Consider the following 25,529-nt stretch of genomic DNA (forward strand, 5'->3'; position numbering starts at 1 on the left):
AATCATTTCATGAATGGCATTACTACTGATGATGCTGTACAGGTTGCTAAAAAAATGAATAAATATTTTGCATGTACTATATTTGCCTGAATGCAAGTTGCAACCCCAAAATTACATGATCTTACCATGTGGTGGGGGGGGAGAAACAATTTTATGCAATTAGATAATTTCTTTTACACCATGGTAAAGACAGCTGTGAAAAGTACAAATGCAGAATGCTTGAAAAATAAATAAATTTGTACGTAATAAATTATGAATGTCATGATCCCACAAAATTTTCAATATTATAATGCATTAGAGCATTATAATGTTATTGAAAATTTCGTGCATGATAATCAGAACTTGTAGTTAATAAATTTTACATTGCTCCAAAAAGTGATAAATACATTACTTAAGACACATTCATTTAAATTTTTAGGTTGATAAGTGGCGTTTTATTATGAAGTATTAAATCTACCTGTTAACCTAAATATGAATGTCAGAAATGGATGTCAGGTATCATACTCTAATGCGAATGCAGCATACCCAATTTTCAAGTAGTGTTGTCAGATGACTAACTGTCTCTTAATAAAATTCTATTTAAGTTAAAGTTAAATATTTACTTAAAGCTTCGGAATATTCATTCAGCATCTCGCTTCTCCAATATAAAATCAACATATGAAAGAATGCAAAAAAAAAAATTTTGATACAACTGCATCATTTTTTACACAAAATAATATGCATGAGATATAAAATAATATGGAATCACCTTAGCATTAGCATTAGTAGAGGCATACGATTTAAGAAAGCAAGCTTATGCATCAGCCAAAAAAAAATAAAAAAACATCCTCCCATTTGTTCCAAATACCTGTCCAGCTCAGCCTTAAATTTATGTAGACTATCAACTTCCACAACAAAAGATAAAAGTCTGTTCCAGCAATCAACTATCCGCTGACTAAAGGCAAACTTCCGCACATCTATCCTACAATTGTCTTTCCTCAATTTGAATTTATGCCCTCTCAGGCGATTATTCTGAGCAAGAGGAAGAATCTCATCAGCATTGAGCATGCTTTATACACCTCAATCAGATCACCTCGCAGGTGCCTAGTCTCCAGACACTGTAATCTGCAAAACTTAAGCCTTTCTTTTAAGAGCAACCCTTTGTTCCATTCACTAATCTTGTTGCCCTTCTCAGTACTCGTTCCAACAGCTCTACACCCTTCTTAAATTGAGGCCTCCAGACCTGTATACAGTACTCAAGGTGTGGCCTGACCATTGCCTTATACAAGGGAATAATCACCTCCTTATCCCTGCTAGAAAAATCCCAGTATATCACTGACAAGACACCATGAGCTACTCTTGCAGATCGTCTGCACTGCTCAGAAAACTTCATATCTGCCTGCACAATTACCCCCAGGTCCTTTTCATTCTCTACCACTGTCAGTGTAGTACCACACAGTTGATACATTATTCTGACAAATGTAAAATACTACATGTGCTTCCCACATGTAGTATTTTACATTTGTCAATGTTAAACTTCATTTGCCACCTCTCAGCCCATCTGCTCAACTGTACTAGATCCTGTTGCAGCAGCGTATTGTCATTAGTATCCTTAACAATCCTGCCAACCTTCGTATCGTCTGCAAACTTGGACATTAAGCCTGATATACCATCATCAATATCATTTATAAATTCAGAAAACAACAATGGACCCAACACTGAACCCTGAGGGACTGCACTAATAACATTAGTGGAGTCCCTCTTTAACTCTGAAGTTAAAGTGGGATTACTTTTGTACACATGCAAAAGTAATCCCACTTTAACTTCAAAGTAAAGCTAACTGTAAAAAGTATAAAGGCAGAATGCTTGAAATATAGATTATTTTGGATAAATTGCCTGGCCTGAATTCCTAAGAAATCTTAGGTATTCACAATAGCAAGGGTGCAGATTGTCAACATAAAACACACTCAATGATTACATAGTGAAGCAGCAAGAGACACATGTACCAAATTTATTTGGTACATGTAAAGCCACTAGACTGTTATTTGGAGTTAATTTTTAATTTCAAAATAAATAATAACTGCACTCTCTTTTCTCACTAGGCAGCTGTACAGGCTACTCCCAAGCAGTTGTTCAATTCAAAACACATATATAAATGCCAAGAAGAGCAGGACAAACCAGATCGGACCTTTACGTAAGAGAAAGGGGAAAGTATTAAATACACTAGCTGCCGTTGCAAATGAACTCAACAGTTATTTTGCATCGATATTTACAAATGAAAAACCTTTTGTGGCAATAGGAAATTGTGGGAGCGAAGTTGAAAAATATGTAATTAATGATACTGATATTTCGAAAGATTATTTAATGAAAAAACCTTCGAGCCTACAGGCCAGTAAGGCTCCTAGAGTTGATGGAATATACCCTATAATCTTAAGGGAGGCGGCAAGTGAGTGCTTTGAACCATGAGGCTAATTATGCAAGGATCACTAGATTCTGGGGAGATTCCCTTGGATTGGAAAAGTGCCAATGTACCTCCCATACATAAGGGTGGCTCTAAGAGTGAAGTGGGAAATTATCGACATGTCAGTCTGACTTCATGAAAGTCATGGAGGCAATGATCATGGGTGAATTCAGGATCATTTGGATCGAATTGAAATTCTCAAGGTACTCAGCATGGTTTTGTAAAGGGAAAATCATGTTTAACAAATCTGGTTCGCTATTTTGAAAGGGTCACCCACCAGCTGGATTTAGGGAATAATTTCATCATTGTTTATTTAGATTTCAACAAAGCTTCTGACTCAGTCCCACATGAGTGGTTGCTTTATAAGCTGGAACAGGTTGGAATCACTGGGAAAATCCTTAGATGGATAGCAGGATGGCTTTAGGGCAGGAGGCAGAGGGTTGTGATAAATGGCTATTCCTCAGATTGGGTTGATGTAAGAAGTGGGGTTCCCCAAGGATCAGTATTAGGACCACTGTTGATTTTAATTTTTATAAATGACATCGATGAAGGGATAGAGGGTGTGATGTCTAAATTTGCAGATGATGTTAAAATTGGTAGAATAGTTAATGATCACTGTCAAGCTGAGCTTCTTCAGAGAGACCTAGATAGACTTCAGGAATGGTCAGAAAAATGGCAGCTATGCTTTAATCCAATAAAGTGTAAGGTATTATACCTGAGAAACAGTAATCCTAAAATAACTTATTGACTTGGTGGAGTTCAACTAAACCCAGTACTGGAGGAAAGGGACTTGGGTGTTACGATACGGTCAGAGATGAAATTCTCTGAGCATTGTAAACAGGTTGCAAGGAAGGCCCATGGTGTCCTATCGATGACCTATCGAACTTTTGCAAGTAGAGATAGGGACGTGATAATCCCATTTTATAAGGCTTTTGTTAGACCACATTTGGAATACTGTGTTCAAGTATGGAGACCACACCTAAAGAAAGACATCAAGCTTCTTGAAAGGGTGCAAGGACGTGGTAATTCGCCTGGTGAGATCGGCAAAAGGGCTTCCTTATGAAGAAAGACTTTGAATATGTGGGTTGCAGAGTTTGCAAACTAGACACCTTAGAGGAGATTTGATTGAGGTGTTTAAGGCTCTGAGAGGCATCAGTAAAATGAATGAGGACGAAATTTTCAAGATTATAAATGATGCTAGAACTAGGGGACATAAATTCAAGTTACGGGGGGAAATGTTTAGATTGTACTGCAGGAAGTTTTATTTTAGCCAGCGAGTTATAAATTACTGGAATAAGTTGCCTAAATGGGTGGTAGAGGCTGACAGTTTGGGGAAATTCAAAGGTCATCTGGATAGTACCTTCGGGTCAGGGAAGCGCTTAGGATGATAGATTTAATTTCCTTTTCTTTTATTAATTATTATTATATATTTATTTATTTTAACATTGTTTTATTTATTTTATTATTTTATTTTTTTTGGCTGGTGCAGCATAAGCCACAGGCTTTCTTGATCCATGCAACCATTACTAATACTAACTTAAAACATAAAAAGAATAATAAATCTGCGTTTGGTGTCTATGTATCAGCACTCAAAAGAGTAAATAATTTTTTATGAGCAGAAGTGAAGATAGAACATGTACGTAACCTGCTTTATTGTCAGTCATGACCTCTTTACTGCCAAATTTTTTATGTGGCTAAAGTTAATTTCAATATATAGGATATTTTGTCAGTAAAATATTAGCATTGGTAGTACGATACAAGGGAATAAGCTTATATAGCATCAGCAAAAAAAAAAAAAGAAGAAAAAAAAAGTGTATGTGTGCATGCATGCACACACATACATACGACCCACTCATCTATCATCCCCTCTAATAATTTGCCTAATTGTCCCTAAATTTATTCAAACTATCCACTTCCACAGCACCATATGGAAGGTTGTTCCAACAATCAGACACACTCTCTCTCTCTAGCTCAACAATTTTCACATCTATCTTGCAACCATCCATTTTCAATTGTCCCCTTACATGTGTCTGTGTGTAGATTAATGTAAGGATGCCACCAATTTGTTTATTATATCCATTTAAAGCCTTCATTTCAATCCATATAAACACTTAAAATCCTCATCTTAAAAACTTCTTCATATGTCAACGTAGATGCAAAGTATTCATTCAGTCTGTCAGCAACCTGAACAAGGATCATTAAAGCAGCTAAGCCATCATGTTTAATGTAGTTCATCCCTTTCCTTCTAGTGTTAACAAATGAAAAGAGTTGTTATAATCTTCCTTAACTTGTAAACCCCCCATCACTTGATTTGCAGACTGCTCCCATCACTTGATTTGCAGACTACTTAATTTGCAGCTAAGCCATCATGTTTAATGTAGTTCATCCCTTTCCTTCTACCCCTTAATTTGTAATCATCCCATGCATTTTTCTTCTTTACCACTATTTCCATTAGTTCATCTAATATCCACTTAGGTCTAAATATTGAACTGAACAATATCTCTTAGTTGGTATGAAAAGCATAGAAACTTCTATAATAACTTTCCTGAATGGTTCCTGTTTAGAATTTGCAGTTGGTAACATTATTACTTGATCCTACTGAAAAGAATTTATACAACTTTTTAAAGAATTTAAAAGAATTTATACTGTACTGCAATCACATTTCTGAAAACAAAAATCCCCTCCCTTTTCCCTTGAATACAGTTCAGAAAAGTTCTGCTCCTGTGTGTCACAACGCACAAATTCCAGCAATTATCTCAAAATTTAAAATCTCCCATTATGAGATGTTCTGATGTACTGGATTCACGCAATTTGTCTGTATCATACTCATCACAGTTATTTGGCCTATAACACCCTTCTAAACTCATTCTTGTTTTACCAGTGCTCATTACTTTACACCAAACTGACACAACATTACACTGGTCATGCATGTCAAACCAGGCACACTGCCTCATGTTTCTTAATCAAGAGCATTCCTCCCCCACCAAACTGTCTGTTTTTTTGACACTGTACACACAACAGTCAAATTTCACATCACATATGTCTAATTGCCACCATGTTTCTGATACCTAAAATGTCCCCATTTGATGACTTTACCAATGTCTCAAATTTTATCAAAATTTGGTTGAGAAAAACATTTTTATAAACTATAAATCCAAGACATGCTTCTTGATTTTTTTTTTATTATTATTATTATTTGTAGTAATCTCAGATGGTACATAAATTTAAAGTCATTGCATTACTCTCTCACATTAATATTAAAATTAGTAATACCAAAAAGAGAAGGGATCTGTCATTTCCTGATACTGGATGGATGACAGAATAATAAAGAAAATATATACAGGCAGTTCCTGCTTTACGAGTTCCCAGGTTTATGAGTTTTTTTTTTCGAGTATCAACAAAATTGAAAATATGAACATTAATTGCAAAAAATGATTGTTAAAGATTCATAAATACCGCTTTTCAAACCACGATCCTAGCTATACAATACAGTGTACCCCGCTTTACGATATTAATCCGATACCATCATATCATGAAAATATCATACTGTGAACCCAATAGCACATTGTTTTTTGGTAATTCGTTCCACAACCTCGGAAGTTAAAATTTTCACTATATAACTTCCTAAAAGGTCGTTTTTATAGTGTATATTATATTAGTTACCAATTGAAATTATTAAAATGCACTACACTTTCATTGTTATATGTTCTGTTATAAGAATCAATTTTGAGAGGCTTTGTGATATTTTTCTAAAGCACATTTCTGGAGGTCATGACCATAAAATAATAAAAACAATTTGCACTTTCCTGTTTATTGGGATTTTCTGTTACTGCATTTCAGAAAATACTGATACTGGAAATGTGGTTTTTTACATTATTATGGTAAAATGTGTTTCCCCCTTACTGAATCAATCGTATAAAAAACAAAATTTCAGAATCTTCTCTTCAATCTTTTTTTTTTTTTAAAGCTTTGTAAACTTATTATGCCATGCAAATTGTGTTAGTTGCAATTGTGCGTTTCGTTAAAAAATGCTTATGCATGCTATTGAAATTTATAAAGAAAACAGAAGATTATCTTGGAAACAAACACCTCTTTTGAAGCATTCCTGAAGAAGACGACTCCTTGTGCAACAAACCAACGAGTGTCGAGCCAATAATGAGTGATCAACGAGTTGTGCATTTAGTTGATGATAAAGAATAAACATTCTTTAACATTTTTAAGTCATAAATAATTTCTTTATTATTATAATTTGCTTGATTTCACAGGTTACGTTTTCCTTTCTTTGGATAAATCAATCAATGTTTAAACAAACTAATTACTAACTAATTTCATTGTTGAGAATGTAACTCCTATTTTTTAGATTATGTCTATGGGTAAAGCGTGTGCTGGGAACAAATTAACTCTTAAAGTCGGGAACTACCTGTATGCAATTTTTATCTTTGAAAATGTGCTAGAAATAATTAATGATTCATTAATAATTTTGGTTTAATGGGAATCATTTGCAGTTTGTTCTGTACACTCCCTCTAAAAACTATAATTGCTGATTATCTTAAATTACTAAAAAACTTAAACCACAGAGTGCTGTGGCTCGGAGGAGAACTTAAGGGGGCGATTCTCCAATGCATCACAGTCTAAAAAAATGTGTGAAATTGAAATGTTTGCGGAACTGTTTAGAACAGAACATGATCTAGCCAAGGAGAATGTATTTGTGTATGCTATGTGCAAAGACTGTGAGGAAATTAGGCACCAACTCAGTTTTCTGATGGGCATCTATGACGGTTTGAGGTGTAGGTTAGATGCCCTCGAGGAAATTAATAAGAGGGGCCCATCAAGCTATCAGCTGCCCAACTCAATGCCAGAGCTCACTCCTGCATCAGGCAACACAGTGGCAATCTCCAAGGCAGAATGTGCTGGTCCCACAGGAATAAGTTATTGTTGGTGACTCTATTGTCAGGGAGATGGGGAATATATTATGCAAAAAGGATAGCTGGAACAGGACCAGGGTATGTCTGCCAGGGGCAAAAGTTGGTGACAAAAGTGGTCTCTGACAGTTTTTAAATTCTGTACAGTGGGATAAACCGACGATGTTACCAACAGTAAATTCTAAGTGGGAAGCATTCAAGGAATTAATCGTGAAAGCTATTAAAAGTTTCATACCTATTAAAAAATATTGTTCAAGGTTTAGGCCTAAATGGGTATCTAATGAACTAAAGAGACTCGTAATAGAGAAGAAAAATGCATGGGATGCATATAAATTATCAAGCGACTCAGAAGCCTATGGCAGATATAAGCTAGTCTGTAATCAGGTCACAAAGGAGATTAGGCAGGCGAAGGCAGATTACGAGAAATCCTTGGCAAAAGATGGTAAGAAAAACAGCAAGGATTTCTTTACTTATATAAACTCTAAACGGAAGGGGATGAATCTGATTGGTCCACTTGACATCGATGGTTCGACTGTTGATGATCTTGCTCAGATAGCAAACAAACTGAATGAGTATTTTGCATCTACATTCACACATGAGGAATTATTAAGGTTTGAAAATGGCAGAAGGTTATCAAATTGTAGCAGGATACTTAATGATATTGGAATAACCGAAAGCAACGAGGAGGAGAAATTGTTGAAGTTAAACATAAGAAAAGCACCTGGGGTGGATGGGATCTATCCAGTTATATTAAAGGAGGTGGCAAAGCAACTAAGCAAATCCTTAGCCATAATTACGAGAGCGTCCTTGGACTCAGGGGAGGTTCCCACGGACTGGAGATGTGCAAATGTGTCCCCAATTCACAAAGGGGGATCGAAGGGTGACACGAGTAATTACAGACCAGTTAGTTTAACTTCTGTTCCGGGTAAAATAATGGAGTCACTGGTTAAAGATGCATTGCAGGATCATCTAGACAAGACTGCAGCAATAATTCAGACACAGCATGGGTTTGTTAAGGGAAAGTCTTGTATGATAACTGTGATAGGATATTATGATGTGGTTACAAAGGAACTGGATGCAAAAAATAATTTTGATATATATTTGGATTTCAGGAAAGCTTTTGACACTGTTGCGCACGAAAGACTATTGTACAAATTGGAGCAGAATGGTATTAAGGGTAAGGTGCTACAATGGATAAAAGTATGGTTAAGTGGGAGAAGACAGAGGGTGGTAATCAATGGGTGCTGCTCTTCTTGGACTAATGTTATTAGTGGAGTCCCACAGGGTTCGGTGTTAGGTCCACTGTTGTTTTATATATTTATCAATGATATTGATGAAGGTATATCAGGCTTAATGTCGAAGTTTGCAGATGATACAAAGGTTGGCAGGGTAGTTAATGACAGTAATGGCAGTGTGCTACTGCAACAGGATCTAGATAATTTGGGCAGATGGGCTAAGAAGTGGCAACTGAATTTTAACCTTGAAAAATGCAAAGTACTGCATATGGGTAGAAGTAACCCCAGAGAAACGTACCAACTGTGTGGTACTACACTTAAGGTGGTAGAAAATGAAAAAGACCTGGGAGTAATTGTGCAGTCAGATATGAAGTTTTCTGAGCAATGCAGACAGGCTGCCAGGGCAGGTCATGGGGTTTTGTCAATGATATATAGGAATTTTGCTAGCAGGGAAAAGGAGGTGATTATCCCTCTGTATAAGTCAATGGTCAGGCCACGCCTTGAGTACTGTGTACAGGTCTCTAGGCCTCATTTTAGGAAGGATGTAGATTTACTTGAGCGTGTACAGAGAAGGGCAACAAGATTGGTGAGGGGAATGAAGGGATCCTCTTACAAAGAGAGGCTTAAGTTCTGCAAATTGCAGTGGCTGGAGACTAGGCACCTGCGGTGTGATCAGACTGAGATGTACAAGGCCTTGAATGGTTTGAGCAGGCTCAATGCTCACATTAAGAACCCGAGGGAGCATAGATTCAAATTGAGGAAAGAAGTTGTAGAATAGATGTATGGAAGTTTGCCTTTAGTCATCGGGTATTTGAATGCTGGAACAGACTTCCATGTGGTGTGTGGAAGTTGATAGCTTAAATAAATTTAAGGCTGAACTAGACAAACATTTGGAGCGACTGGATGGATGAAATGGGAAGTTATTTTTTATATTTATTTTTTTTCTTGCTTTCTTGCATCATACGCCTCAACTAATGCTGATGCTAAGGCTACTACTATACACTGGCGCATTATGACCAGCGTAGTCCATGCGCCATTAAACCTTAATACAAACCAAACCAAACTATACCTTGTTTCTGAATTTCACTCCATAAAATTTATCTGCTTTGTCCAAAAGTTCAGGTCTAAATGTAGTTGTGATGAACTGTGCATCCTTACATAATTCATGGATCATATCTAAAGAAACAGGAAAAAAACACACAGATGATTAATTTTACTCAATTTTAATTGTAAAATTAAATTTATACAAGTGGAGAAATGTGATTTTTTTTATTTTTTTTTTTATTTCACATTAACTATTTTTATAACGAGAGAGAGAGAGAGAGAGAGAGAGAGAGAGAGAGAGAACTTTATAAAATGAAAATCTTAAGAAATTAATAAAAGCTATAAAACAGATATTTAATCAATAGAACAGATTTTTTTTTTTCCCTCATTCCTTTCTACACAGTGCATATTGTCTTTATGCATTTTTTGGTATTAGTTATTATTACATCACATTTTCCACTACATTTTAATTTAAAGTTCACATCTGCACACAGAACATGAATCAAATATGTACCTTTTACAGATTTCACAATACATGGAACATCTAGCGATATATCTTCTGAAATTTTACTTTGTATTTCTTTGGCATATTAAATGACATTGTTAATTATATATCATTCAAATTAGCAAAGTAATCTAGCAAACCTGACAAAAATTCTTTAATGAAAATAAGTGGAAATTTGCTGAATGAACACATGGACTCCTTCAAAGTGTTTTTGCCATTTGCCTACATTAAATGTATTTCCCAGTGCAAGTATATTTTAAATATGGTGTCGAAGTTATTTGAACACAGGGAGTCAATATGTCCTAACAATTGGTGTTTGTTTGTTTAAATATTTACCAATGGCTATAGAACACCAAACTCATGTGTTTAATTTTATGTTGGTTGTTATTTTAAGAAGGTTTTGCTATTATGTGTATATATATATATATATATATTTTTTTTTTTTTAATGAAAACCTCAAACATGGGAGGAATTAGAACCAATAATATTTATTACCAGAATGGGTTGAAGGTTGAGACATTAGGCTTGAATTTCAGTAGATTATAATTTTCAGGAAATATGTATGAAAAAGGTTGTTCGAGAAAACAGAAGTTGAATGAATAAATGAAGAAAAAGAAAAGTTGGTTCTGTGAGTCTGAAGTTGAACAGTAAACGGATATCGCCTGGCTGCGGCACATGAGTGAGCGGGAACTAGAGAAGCCAATTAAGAAGAACAGTGGCCATGGAAATATGTATAGAAAAGGCATGCAGCAAAAACAAAATATCTATGAAACAGAGAGTGGAGAGACTGTTGGAGATGGCTCATTAATTAATCTTACTGCCACTTTTGAATGGCATCTGTGAAGTCTGAGAGAGGTTTTGGGGGCACTGCCACAGAAGTGGGAATGATATTCTATGGTAGGGCAGATTTACGATGTGTACTGAGTGAACTGCTGCTTGGAAGAAAAGAAATGCTGAAAGCAAAAGAGGGAACCCCATTTTTTAGATGAAGAGGAAACGATATTCATAATGTGCTTAAGCTAAGAGAGATTAGAAGTCAGGGTGATCCCCATAAGAGATATATGATCTTGCCTAGAAATCAGAGTATCATCGAAAATAAGCATCGGAGCAGAAGAATCCTTCTGCGAGATATAACACAGGACTGAGTGTTTGAACGATTGATTCCCCCCCCCCCCTTATCAAAACCCCAAACACTACAGGTATTAGAATCTATAGTACTTAGTACCATGCATGGGTTGAAGGTTAAGAAGCTGAAAGAAAATATTTATAGAAGCCAATTCAGAACAACAGTGCCCATGGAAGTATCTATAGAAAATGCATGCAGCAGAAACAGAAAGGCTATGACACAAAGAGTGGAGTGACTCTGTTAGAGATGAGACATTAATTAACCTAACTGCCTTCTTTTGAATGGAATCAAGAAGCCTGAGAGAGGTTTTGGAGCTCTAGACGTGGGATATTCCATGGTAGAGGATTTGTGATTTATACAGAGTGAACAGATGTTGGGAAGAAAATAAATGCCAAGAACAAAAAAGAAAGCCCTCTTTTTTATATGTAGAGGAAGCAATATTTGTAATGTGCTTATGCCAAGAGAGGGTTAGAAGTCAGGATAATCCCTAATAGATAAATATGATCTTGCCTAGAAATCAATGTGTCGTCGAACATAAAAATAGGAGCAGAAGAATCCTTTTTGAGAGATATAAGAGAGCACTGAGTTTTAGAAGAATTCTTCTGCTACTATTTTTATGTTCTGTGCTATCTTTGCTCCATTGAAGAATTACCCTGGAGATCAGCATTTAATGAATTGGTAGAGGATATCTGAGAAATTGAAATTATTTGTGCAGGGCAAGGTTTCTCAAACTGGAAGGTGGAATGCAATGTGCTATTGTCAACAGAACTATGGATAGGATTTCTGGTCAATGAGAGAAGGTTATTAATATACGAGAGAACGAGTGTAGCCTGTGCAGATGTAGCTTTTTGCCGCTCCTGGAACAGAGAAGTTTTTTCTGATTTATTTCTGTTTTATTAGTTAAATTGGCATATTAACTTATTTTCTAGAGTAGCTTTATATTCCTATTTACGATACTTGTTTAAAGTAACTTAGATAGAGATTTTATAGGTATTACTTAGTATCGGTAAGGGTATCAAATCCATGTGTTGACCGTTTGTAAATTAGCGCCATTGTAACGCGATACAAAATATCTCGAACTAGATAGCATAAGCTTAATATAGTATAGTATAGTACATAATATTGTCAATTAATCAGTAAAATCTATTAATCTTGTTGAACTTCATTGTCAATTAAATTGTACTTTTAACTATACATATAACAACTTAGGTTACGTAACATAAATAATTAGAAAATAAATAATTAATACTTAACTTGATTCGGAAGTTATATAAAGGGATTTCGTAGATAACACTCGATACTGAAACATAAATATAGCATTATTTTTTTATTATTATTTTTTTTTGTGGTAGTTGTTGGCGCATAGGCTTCTCTGGCCATAATGAACCTCCGAAGGTTTTTGCAGTACTTTGATCCAAGCCCGAAGCGGGAATTGAACCCGCGACCTTTGGATTGCCAGGCAGGCACTTTACCCACCCGGCTCGCCCGGTCGGCATATAGCGTTATAACTGTGTTGGGATACAAGTTTAGGGTTTTAATTTTGCACTGAAATTGAAATTTTATTGAAATTAAATCGATATAATGACTCAAACCAGAGCAGCAAAGCAAAAGGCTCAAGCTAATGGGAGTGCTGTGGCTGAGAGGAGAACTGAGGGGGGGGCAGTTGCCCTCTGAATCACAGCCTTTTAAAATGCACTTGCTTGATGTTTGTGGAGCAGTCGGGTACGGGACATGATATTGCCGTAGGGGATGTCTTTGTTTGTGCGCGATGCAAGGAGTGTAAGGAAATCAGGCGACAACTCAGCGTTGTTATGGGCCTATATGAGAGCTTGAAGGACAGGGTGGATGCCCTCGAAGGATTAAAAGTGAGGGGCCCATCAAGCTCTCAGCTGCCCACACCAATGCCAGAGCTTGCACTTGGTCATCGCGCAATACAGCGGCAGCCCCCAAGGCAGAATTCGCTGGTTCCAAAGGAACTAGTAGTTGTTGGTGACTCTATTGTCAGGGAAACGGGAAACATGCTTTGTAAAAAGGAGAGGTGGAACAGGACCAGGGTATGTCTGCCAGGGGCAAAGGTTGATGACGTTGTAGAGCAGATATCATCTTTTAAGGGCACAAAAGGTGATATAGTTGTACATGTTGGCACTAATGATATTAAGAGTAGGAGACCGGCGGAATTACTTAACAAGTACAGGTCACTGTTGAAAAAAAGCCGTCAATTAGGGTTGAATTTGAAAGTGACTGCAATTCTGCCCAGACACGATAAGAGGGAGTATATGATGAGAGCCCTGTCGTTCAATTCGGCCCTGGAAAGATTGTGCAAGGCTCAGCTCAAGGGGTAGAATTTTTTTTGCCTAGTCTGTACTTGTTAACAGGAGAGACTGCCTCTACAGGGATGGGATACACTAAAATAGAAAGGGGGCAAGAATGTTTGCTGTTACTACGAGGCAGTTTAGGTGGGTCGGAAAACTGCTAGATTGGGGGGGATACAAGGACTAATAGATTAACAGTAGCCACTGGCAGAGGTGAAAGTGATTCTTGCACTGCTTCTATTGGAATGAGCAGCAGCCTGGAAAATAAGATGCAGGATATTTCAGAGACTGCTGGGAATCATTGGGGTACAAGAAAACACATGGGTTGTGTTAGAGTAGCTAAGAAAAAGAACAGGTGCATGTATACTTGAGTGTACACCAAAGCTAGGAGTTTAGTAAATAAATTTGATGAATTTGAGGTATTGCTCAAAACATCAAAGGCAGATATTGTTGGGATTTCAGAGACGTGGTGTCACACAGATATAAGGAATGCAGATTGGAATTTGGGGAGTACAATATCTACAGAAAGGATAGACAGGATAGGAAGTGAGGAGGGGTTATGCTATTAGTTAAGAAATACATAAAATCCAAGGAAGTGAAGCCAGTCGACATCGCTGGACAGTGCAGTGTCGAGTCAGTTTGGTGTGACATAAGCATTGGGAGATCAAAATTGAGAGTAGGAGTGTGCTATAGGCCTAATGACTCTGATGAGTATAATAAGAAACTCTACAGGGAAATAGAGTGGGCCAGTAAATTAGAGAGTCTTATAATGGGGGATTTTAATTTCCTAGATATTGACTGGAATTTGGGGGCTGGTCACTCACACACCAGCAAGGCTTTTGTGGATTTATTGGATGATTGTTTTCTACATCAGCATGTTTGGGAGGCAACTAGAGAGAGTAATACTCTTGATTTGATTATCAGTAGTGATTCTTCATGCATTAAGAATCTGCAGATAAATGAACCACTAGGTGGCAGTGATCACAGGTGCGCTGAAGTGGGATTTACTCAAAGAGGTAACTACCGTCAAGGGTAAAGGGAAGGGTTTTTGCTTTCATAAAGGCGACTACGATGGACTGAGAGAGTATTTAAATTCTACACAGTGGGACCAACTGATGATGTTACCAACAGCAAATTCAAAATGGGAAGCATTCAAAGAACTTATCTAGGAAGCTACTAGGCTTTACATACCAACTAAGAAATATTGTTCAAGGTTTAGGCCTAAATGGATGTCAGATAAACTAATGAGACATATGGCAGAGAAGAAAAATGCATGGGATACATACAAATTAACATGTGACACAGAAGCCTATGATAGATACAAGTTGATCTGTAACCAAGTTACAAATGAGGTTAGGCAGATTATGAGATATCTTTGGCAATGGATGCAAAGAAAAACAGCAAAGAGTTCTTTACTTATGTAAACTCTATAAGGAAGGGGATGAATCAGATTGGTCCACTTGATATCGATGGGTAAATTGTTGATGATCCTGTTCAGGTAGCTAACAAACTAAATGAATATTTTGATATCGACATTCACACATGAGTAGTTATTCAGGGAGGGGAATGCCAGAGGTGTTTCAACTCTGGCAGTAAGCTAGAGAATCTTGTAATCTCTGAGAGTAAAGTTGAGGAGAAATTGTTGAAGATAAACACAAGGAAGGCACCTGGGGTGGATGGAATCTATCCAGTTATATTAAAGGAGGCAGCAAAGGAAGTAAGCAAACCCTTAGCCATAATTATGAGAATTTCCTTTGACTCAGGGGAAGTACCCATGGACTGGAGATGTGTAAATGTGACCCCAATTCACAAAGGAGGATCAAAGGCTGACACAAGTAATTATAGACCTGTGAGTTTAACTTCTGTTCCCGAAAAATTAATGGAGGCACTGGTTAAAGAAGCACTGCAGGATCATCTAGACAAGACTTCAGTTATAGCTCGGACACAGCATGGTTTTGTTAAGGGGAAGTCTTGCCTGACCAATTTGATTGGATACTATGATGCAGTCACAAAAGAACTGGATGCAGGGAATAACTTTGATATTATATACTTGGATCTTAGAAAGGCTTTTGATACTGTTGCACATGGAAGACTGCTGCACAAATTGGAGCAGTGTGGCATTGGAGGAAGATTGCTGCTATGGATAAAGGGGTGGTTGAGAGGTGCTCATCGTAGACTAATGTTATTAGTGGAGTACCTCAGGGTTCAGTATTGGGTCCATTATTGTTTTCTGTATTTATAAATAGTAGTAGTAGTAGTAATAGTAGTGGCATGTGATGCAAGAAAGCAAATGTATGAGCTTATGCAGCATCAGCCAAAAAAAAAAAATCACACCATTCCCTCCAAATGCCTGTCCAGTTCCTCCTTAAATTTATTCAACCTATCAACTTCCACAACGACAGATGGAAGTTTGTTCCAGCAATTAATCACCTGCTGGCTAAAGGCAAATTTCCACACATCTATTCTAGAGGCTTAATTTGAATTTATGCCCCCTTAGGTTCGTAATCTGAACAAGGATCCCATCAGAATTCAGCGTGCTGAACCCATTCAAGGCCTTATACATCTCAATCAGATCACCGCGCAGCTGCCTAGTCTCCAGCCACTTCAATTTAAGCCTCTCTTGATAAGAGGATCCCTTCATTCCCCTCACCAATCTTGTTGGCCTTCTCTGTACACACTCAAGTAAATCTACATCCTTCCTAAAATGAGGCCTCCAGACCTGTACGCAGTACTCAAGGCGTGGACTGACCATCGCCTTATACAGAGGGATAATCACCTCCTTTTCCCTGCTAGCAAAATTCCTATATATCATTGACAAAACCCCATGACCTGCCCAGCAGCCTGTCTGCATTGCTCAGAAAACTTCATATCTGCCTGCACAATTACTCCCAGGTCTTTTTCATTTTCTACCACCTTAAGTGTAGTACCACACAGTTGGTACGTTTCTCTGGGGTCAGTTCTACCCATATGCAGTACTTTGCATTTGTCAAGGTTAAACTTCAGTTGCCACTTCTTAGCCCATCTGCCCAAATTATCTAGATCCTGTTGCAGTAGCACACTGCCATTTCTGTCATTAACAACCCTGCCATTTTCATTTTCTACCACCTTAAGTGTAGTAGCACATAGTTGGTACGTTTCTCTGGGGTCAGTTCTACCCATATGTAGTACTTTGCATTTGTCAAGGTTAAACTTCAGTTGCCACTTCTTAGCCCATCTGCCCAAATTATCTAGATCCTGTTGCAGTAGCACACTGCCATTTCTGTCATTAACAACCCTGCCAACCTTTGTATCATCTGTAAACTTTGACACTAAGCCTGATATACCTTCATGAATATCATTGATAAATATACAAAACAACAGTGGACCCAACACCGAACCCTGTGGGACTCCACTAATAACATTAGTCCAAGAAGAGCAGCACCCATTGATTACCACCCTCTGTCTTCTCCCATTCAACCATCCTTTTATCCATTGTAGCAACTTACTCTTACCATTCTGCTCCAATTTGTACAATAGTCTTCCATGTGCGACAGTGTCAAAAGCTTTCCTGAAATCCAAATATGTATCAAAATTATTTTTTGCATCCAGTTCCTTTGTAACCACATCATAATATCCTATCAAATTTGTCAGACAAGACTTTCCCTTAACAAACCCATGCTGTGTCTGAATTATTGCTGCAGTCTTGTCTAGATGATCCTGCAATGCATCTTTAACCAGCGAATCCATTATTTTACATGGAACAGAAGTTAAACTAACTGGTCTGTAATTACTCGTGTCACCCTTCGATCCCCCTTTGTGAACTGGGGATACATTTGCACATCCAGTCCTTGGGAACCTCCCCTGAGTCCAAGGATGCTCTCATAACTATGGCTAAGGGTTTGCTTAGTTGCTTTGCCGCCTCCTTTAATATAACTGGATAGATCCCATCCACCCCAGGTGGTTTTCTTACGTTTAACTTCAACAGTTTCTCTTCCACTTTGCTCTCAGTTATTACAAAATCATTAAGTATCCTGCTACAATTTGATAACCTTCTGCCATTTTCAAACCTTAATAATTCCTCATGTGTGAATGTAGATGCAAAATACTCATTCAGTTTGTTTGATTGGTTAATTGGTCTACTTGACCATCGATGTCAAGTGGACCAATCAGATTCATCCCCTTCCTTTTAGAGTTTATATAAGTAAAGAAATCCTTGCTGTTTTTCTTAGCATCTTTTGCCAACGATTTCTCGTAATCTGTCTTCGCCTGCCGAACCTCCTTTGTGACCTGATTACAGATTAACTTATTATCTGCCATAGGCTTCTGAGTCGCTTGATAATTTATATGGATCCAATGCATTTTTCTTCTCTGTTACGAGTCTCAGTAGTTCATTTGACAACCATTTAGGCCTAAACCTTGAACAATATTTCTTAAATAGGTATGAAACTTTTAGTAGCATCCACGATTAATTCCTTGAATGCTTCCCACTTAGAATTTACTGTTGGTAACATCGTCAGTTGATCCCACTGTACAGATTTTAAAAACTGTCGGAGACCACTGTACTCGCCTTTACGGAAGCAAAAACCATTTCCTTTACCCCTGATGGTTATTAAATCTTTAAGTAAATCCCACGTCAAATGATATTGATGATGTTATATCAAGCTTATTGTCCAAGTTTGCAGACGATACGAAGGCTGGCAGGGTTGTCAAGGACACTACTGACACTATGCTGCTGCAACAAGATCTGGAAAGGTTGAGCAGATGGGCTGAGAGGTAGCAAATGAAGTTTAACATTGACAAATGTAAAGTACTACATATGGGAAACAGCAACCGCAGAGCAACGTATCAACTCTGTGGTACTATACTAACAGTGGTAGAGAATGAAAAGGACCTGGGGGTGGTTGTGCAAGTAGATATGAAGTTCTCTGAGCAGTGTAGACAGGCTGCAAGAGTAGCTCATGGTGTATTGTCAATGATATATAGGAATTTTTCTAGCAGGGATAAGGAGCTGATTATTCCCTTGTATAAGGCAATGGTCAGATAAGGCACACCTAGAGTACTGTATACAGGCCTGGAGGCCTCATTTCAAGAAGGATGTAGAGCTGCTGGAACGAGTACAGAGAAGGGCAACAAGAGTAGTGAATGGAACAAAGGGATGCTCTTACGAAGAAAGGCTTAAGTTTTGCAAATTACAGTGTCTGGAGACCAGGCACCAGCAAGGTGATCTGATAGAGGTGTATAAAGCCCTGAATGGTTTGAGCATGCTCAGTGCTGATGGGATTCTCCCTCTTGCTCAGAATAATCACCTGAGAGGGCATAAATTCAAATTGAGGAAAGACAGATGTAGGATAGACGTACGGAAATTTGCCTTTAGCCAGCGGGTGGTTGGTTGGTGGAAAAGACTTCCATCGCTTGTCGTGGAAGTTGATAGCCTAAATAAGTTTAAGGCTCAGCTGGACAGGTATTTCGAACCAACAGAGGGGTGAAGTGGAAGTGGTTATTTTTTTATTATATTTTTTTTTATTTTATTTTATTTTTTGGCTGATGCTGCATAAGCTTGCTTTCTTGCATCAAATGCTTCTACTAATGCTAATGCTAATGCTATACAGGAGGAAAAGAGTGGGAAAAAGAACTGAACCTTGGGGAACACTAGCATTAGTGAAGAAGTCAGAAGAAGAGAGCCATCTACCAGTGAGTGGTCAAAGAGAAAACCGGATATGCAATTACAAAAAACAGTTAGCAAACCATAAGACAAATCTTATTTAGACCTTTAATTCCAAACATGACCAAAAGCTTTTTGAAATGTCAAGCGGAACTGCTTAAGGTTCACCAAACTTTTCCATTGAATTTGTCCATAGATGGGTAACGTAAGCCAGAATATCACCAGTGGATCAACACAGCCAGAATCCATACTAGTGATCATTGATCAGATGGAAACATTCTAGGTATTTTAAAAATCGGCAGTTAATTGATTCCTCCATTACTTTAGAAAGAGTAGAAGTGATTGCAATGGGATGATAATTGGATGAGAGGGAATTTTCATCCTTTTAAGGAACTGGCTAGATATGAGCAAATTTCCAAGCAGAAGGGAAAACACGAGTGGAATAAAAAATTGTAAAAAGCTGATACACTTAATACACTTATTAAGAGTAGAAGACTGGCAGAATTACTTAACAAGTACAAGACAATGCTGGAAAAAAGCCGTGAGTTAGGATTGAATTTGAAAGTGTCTGCAATTCTGCCCAATACGACCCTGGAGAGATTGTGCAAGGCTCAAGGGAGAGTGGGGGGGGGGGAGAATTTTTCTCAGCCTGGTCTGTGCTTTTTAACAGGAGAGACTGCTTCAACAGGGATGGGATACACTTGAATAGGGTGCAAGAATATTTGCTGATGCTATCTAGGCAGAGTTAGGTGGGTTGGAAAACTGCTAGCTTGGAGGGAATACACGGACTAATACATTAACAGTAGCCACTGGCAGAGGTAAAAGTGATTCTTGCACTACTTCTATTGAAATGCAATTGAGCAGCAGCCTGGAAAGCAAGGCAATGGGAATTTCTAGGGCTGCGGGGAGTCATAGTGGAACAAGTAAATACATGGGCTGTGTTAGGGTAACTAAGAGTAGAAACAGGTGCATGCATAGTTGCATGTACACCAATGCTAGGAGTATAGTTAATACTCCTAGAATTGGTGTAAATGCAAGGAGTATAGTTAATAATTTCGATGAGCTTGAAGTGCTAGTGAAGACATCAAAGGCAGATATTGTTGGGATATCAGAGACATGGTATCACACAGACATAAGCAGTGCAGAACTGGAATTTGGGGAGTACAGTGTGTACAGAAAGGATAGACAGGAGAGGAGGGGAAGAGGGGTTATGCTGTTAGTTAAGAAACACATAAAATCTAAGGAAGTGCATCCAATTGATGTGGATGGATAATGCAATGTTGAGTCTGTTTGGTCTGACATAAGCACTGGGAAAGGAAAAATGAGGGTAGGTGTGTGTTATAGGCCGAATGAATCTAATGAGTATAATGAGCAATTGTGCAGAGAAATAGAGGGGACCACTAATTTAGAGTGACCTATAATGGGGGATTTTAATTTCCCGGATATTGACTGGAATTTGTGGGTTGGTCACTCACACACTAGCAAGGCTTTTGTGGATTTATTGGATGATTGCTTTCTACAGCAGCATGTTCAGGAGGCAACTAGAGGGAGTAATACTCTTGATTTGATTGTAATTAGTGATTTTTCATGCCTCAAGAATCTGCAGATAAAGGAACCACTAGGTGGCAGTGACCACAGTGTGCTGAAGTGGGATTTACTCAAAGAGGAAACTACCGTCAAGGTTAAAGAAAGGGTTTTTGCTTTCGTAAAGGTGACTACTCTGAGATAGTATTTAAATTCTATATGGTGGAACCAACTGATGATGTTACCAACAGCAAATTGAAAATGGGAAGCATTCAAAGAATTAATCTTGGAAGCTACTAGGCTTTTCATACCAACAAAGAAATATTGTTCAAGATTTAGGCCTAAATGGATGTCAGATGAACTAATTACACATGTGACAGAGAAGAAAAATGTATGGGATACATAAATTAACATGTGACACAGAAGCCTATGATAGATATAAGCTGGTCTGTAACCAAATTAGAAAGGAGGTTAAGCAGGCAAAGGCAGATTCCGAGAAATCTTTGGCATAGGATGCAAAGAAAAACAGCAAAGAGTTCTTTACTTATGTAAACTATAGAAGGAAGGGGATGAATCAGATTGGTCCATGTGATATCGATGGTTCAACCGGTGATGATCCTGCTCAGGTAGCTAACAAACTAAATGAATATTTTGCATCGACATTCACACATGAGGAGTTATTCAGGGAGGGGAATGCCAGAGGTGTATTCAACTCTGGCAGTAAGCCAGATAATCTTGTAATAGCTGAGAGTAAAATGGAGGAGAAATTTTTGAAGATAAACACAGGAAAGGCAACTGGTGTGAATGGTATCTATCCAGTTATACTAAAGGATGCGGTAAGGAAAGTAAGCAAACCCTTAGCCATAATTATGAGAGCTTCCCTGGACTCAGGGGAGGTACCATGGACTGGAAATGTGCAAATGTGACCCCAATTCACAGAGGAGGATCAAAGAGAGACACAGGTAATTACATACCTGTTAGTTTAACTTCTGTTCCAGGAAAATTAATGGAGGCACTGGTTAAAGAAGCATTGCAGGATCATCTAGACAAGATTTCAGTTATAGCTCGGACACAGCATGGGTTTGTTAAGGGGAAGTCTTGTCTGACCAATTTGATTGGATACTATGATGTCGTCAGAAAGGAACTGGATGCAAAGAATAACTTTGATATTATATACTTGGATCTTAGAAAGGGTTTTGATACTGTTGCACATGGAAGACTGCTGCACAAATTGGAGCAGCGTGGCACTGGAGACAAATTGCTGCTATGGATAGAGGGATGGTTCAATGGGAGAAGACAGAGAGTGGTAATCAATGGACACTACTCTTAGTGGACTAATGTTATTAGTGGAGTCCCTCAGGGTTCAGTGTTGGGTACATTGTTGTTTTCTGTATTTATAAATGATACTGATGATGGCATATCAGGCATAATGTCCAAGTTTGCAGACAATACGAAGGTTGGCAGGGTTGTTAATGAAACTAATGACAGTACACTGCTGCAACAGGATCTATAAAAGTTGAGCAGATGGGCTGAGAGGTGGCAAATGAAGTTTAAAATTGACAAATGTAAAGTACTACATGTGGGAAGCAGTAATCCCAGAGTAACGTTTCAACTTTCTGGTACCACACTGACAGTGGTAGAGAATGAAAAGGACCTGGGGAATTAGCCCCAGGTCTTTTGTGCGATATGAAGTTTTCTGAGCAGTGCAGACGGTCTGCAAGAGTAGCTCATGTTGTCTTGTCAATGATATACAGAAATATTTCTAGCAGGGATAAGGAGGTGATTATCCCCTTGTATAAGGCAATGGTCAGGCCACAGCTTGAGTACTGTATACGGGTATGGAGGCCTCATTTTAAGAAGGATGTAGAGCTGTTGGAACGAGTACAGAGAAGGGCTGAGATTAGTGAATGGAACAAAGGGGTTGCTCTTACGAAGAAAGGCATAAGTTTTACAAATTACAGTGTCTGGAGACTTGACACCTGCGTGGTGATCTGATTGGGGTGTATAAAGCCTTGAATGGTTTGAGCATGCGCAATGCGGATGGGATTCTTCCTCTTGCTCAGAATAATCGCCTGAGAGGGCATAAATTCAAATTGAGGAAAGACGGTTGTAGGATTGATTGATTTGATTTGGTAGTTGTTGGCGCATCGGCTTCTGTGGCCATATTGCACCTCCCAAGGTTTTTGCAGTACTTTGATCCAAGCCCGAGGCGGGAATCGAACCCGCGACCTTTGGGTTGCCGGGCAGGTACTTTACCCACTCGGCTAGCCCGATCGGCGACGGTTGTAGGATAGATGTGCGGAAGTTTGCCTTTAGCCAGCAGGTGATTGATTGCTGGAACAAACTTTCATCTGTCGTTGTAGAAGTTGATAGCTTAAATAGATTTAAGGCTTAACTTGACAAACATTTGGAGCGAGTGGATGGGTGAAATAAGGGGTTTTTTTTTTTTTTGGCTGATGCTATGTAAGCTTGCTTTCTTGCATCATGTGCCTTTGATAATGGTAATGCTATGCAATTACAAAAAACAATTAGCAAACCAGAAGATGAAGCTTATTTAGACCTTTAATTCAAAACACAACCAAAAGCGCTTGAAATGTCAAGAGCAATTGCTTAAGGTTCACCAAACTTTTCCATTTAATTTGTCCATAGATGGGTAACGTAAGCCAGAATATCACCAGTGGATCAACACAGCCAGAATCCATACTAGTGATCACTGATCAGATGGAAACATTCTAGGTATTTTTAGAATTCGCAGTTAATTGATTCGTCCATTACTTTAGAAAGTGAAGAAGTAATTGCATAGGGATGATAATTGGATGAGAGGGAAATGTCATCCTTTTAAGGAACTGGCTGGATATGAGCAAATTTGCAAGAAGAAGGGAAAACACGGGTGCAATAAAAAATTGTAAAAAGTTGACACAGAACAGAAGTAAGCTCAGGAGCAGAGGTTTTGAGAACAATTGGAGAAATTCTGTCCAGTCCTCGCACTTTCTTAGCGTCAAGACTGTTCAAAAATCTTCTGACATCCTTTTGACAGAGGACCACAGGAGGCATTGAATTGAATATACTGGAAGGTAGGAGTTGTTTTACTAGGATCATCAACACGTGAGTTAAAAGAAAAGTAGGATGCTCGCAGGTCAGCTTTATCTTTGGCTGAAGTAGCATTAGAACTATCTGGTTTTCACAGAGACAGTAGCAGAGATTGGCAAAACTTGTGGCTAATAGACCAGAATGCTCACCTACCATTTGGACAAGAAGCAAGTTTTCTACTCCTAGCCTGTTTAAAATCTAGTTTGGACTGATTAATAACTGCTTTACAATTGTGAGTTTTGGTGTAAGCAGAGAAAATGAACCTGGAGATTTGGAAACAAGGCAATTACTATATGCAAAAAAATGGTGTTCGCAATCTCGGTGCAAAATTCAAAATCGGGAAGATGCAGGTAAGCGACATCCTAAAGGAAAAAAAAAAAAAAAAAAAATGAACTGCTCAAACAATTTTGGCAACACGTAAATGATCAGGTTCAAAAATCATTCCCGAAAACTGTTGGACTTCAAATTGACAATGTTACGTATGGGTCGTTTTGTCGGGCATGTGCTAAAAAAATTCCCATTAATGGGCCTATTATTAGGGAAAAGGCTATGGAGGTTGCGAAATCTATGGGAGTAAATGAGTTCAAAGCTTCTGTGGGATGGCTAGACAAGTTCAAAACTCGGCATCAAATTTCTTGGAAAACCGTAAGTGGTGAAGGTGGATCTGTTGATACTGGGGTTGTAACAGAGTGGACCGTCAAATTGGAAGATTTATGTCGTGATTTTGAAGCTAAGGATATTTACAACTGTGACGAAACAGGGTTGTTTTTTAAAGCTCTTCCTGAAAAAGCAATGAGTCTAAAAAACGAAAAGTGCCAGGGCGGAAAAATTTCTAAGGAACGCTTGACTGTACTATTGTGTACAAATATGCTGGGAGACTTTGAACAACCTCTTGTTATAGGAAAACCACAAAATCCTTGTTGTTTCAAGGGCATAAAGTTGAATCTTTTGAATGTTGACTGGAAGACTAATAAAAACGCGTGGATGACACAACATATCATGAGAGAATGGATAAGTCACTTTAACCAAAACATGATTCATCAAAACAGAAAAATTATTCTTTTCATGGATAATGCTGCATCTCACCCGCACATTGAATTGCCCAACATTCAAATCGTTTTTCTGCCACCAAACACATCTGCAGAGTGTCAGCCCTCGGCTCAAGGGATAATAAATTTTAAACTTCACTACAGAAAACGTGTTTTAAGACATCTCATTGCGAACATGAACGATGTAACATGTGCGAGTGACCTTGCAAAGCAACTCGGCATCCTAGATGCGATTCAATGGATTTCCTCTTCAGTAAACGCAATTAGAAAACAAAAACTGTCGTGAACTGTTTTGTAAAGTCTGGCTTCTCAAACGCAAAAATTGAAGTTGTGAACAGCAATGTGGAGCACCAAGAAGAACACGAACTTCAACATCTATTGATAATGTACGATACTTCTGCTACAAGTGACCCTGGCTACAAAGATATAGACTCGAACCTCACTACAGAAGATGGTGCTCTAGATATCAACGACTAGATATCAACTAGATATCATCGATATTTTTCAAGAAGTTCCTCATGAGGATGAAGAAATGGAAGGAGGTCATTCTGCTTCTTCTATTTCCACCGATGGAAATAGAAGAAGCACTCATACAAATCAATCGTTTAAAAATGTTTTTTGCTGCTGAAGAAGATACTGAA

At 38.2% G+C, this 25,529-nt stretch overlaps 1 protein-coding gene across 2 annotated transcripts in view; it reads right to left on the reverse strand.

Annotated features, from left to right (window-relative positions):
* SMC3 (structural maintenance of chromosomes 3) overlaps positions 1-25,529 on the reverse strand; it is a 616,656-nt gene that overhangs the window by 15,558 nt on the left and 575,569 nt on the right. For both annotated transcript variants that reach the window (XM_090374164.1, XM_090374163.1), the window contains exon 30: positions 9,667-9,773. In XM_090374164.1, the coding sequence (XP_090230290.1) occupies positions 9,667-9,773 (107 nt within the window). The remainder of the gene's footprint in view (positions 1-9,666; positions 9,774-25,529) is intronic.

The sequence above is a fragment of the Mastigoproctus giganteus genome, chromosome 5 (genome assembly GCF_048544385.1).
Source record: "Mastigoproctus giganteus isolate SK-2022 chromosome 5, ASM4854438v1, whole genome shotgun sequence".
Taxonomy (NCBI): Eukaryota; Metazoa; Arthropoda; class Arachnida; order Uropygi; family Thelyphonidae; genus Mastigoproctus; species Mastigoproctus giganteus.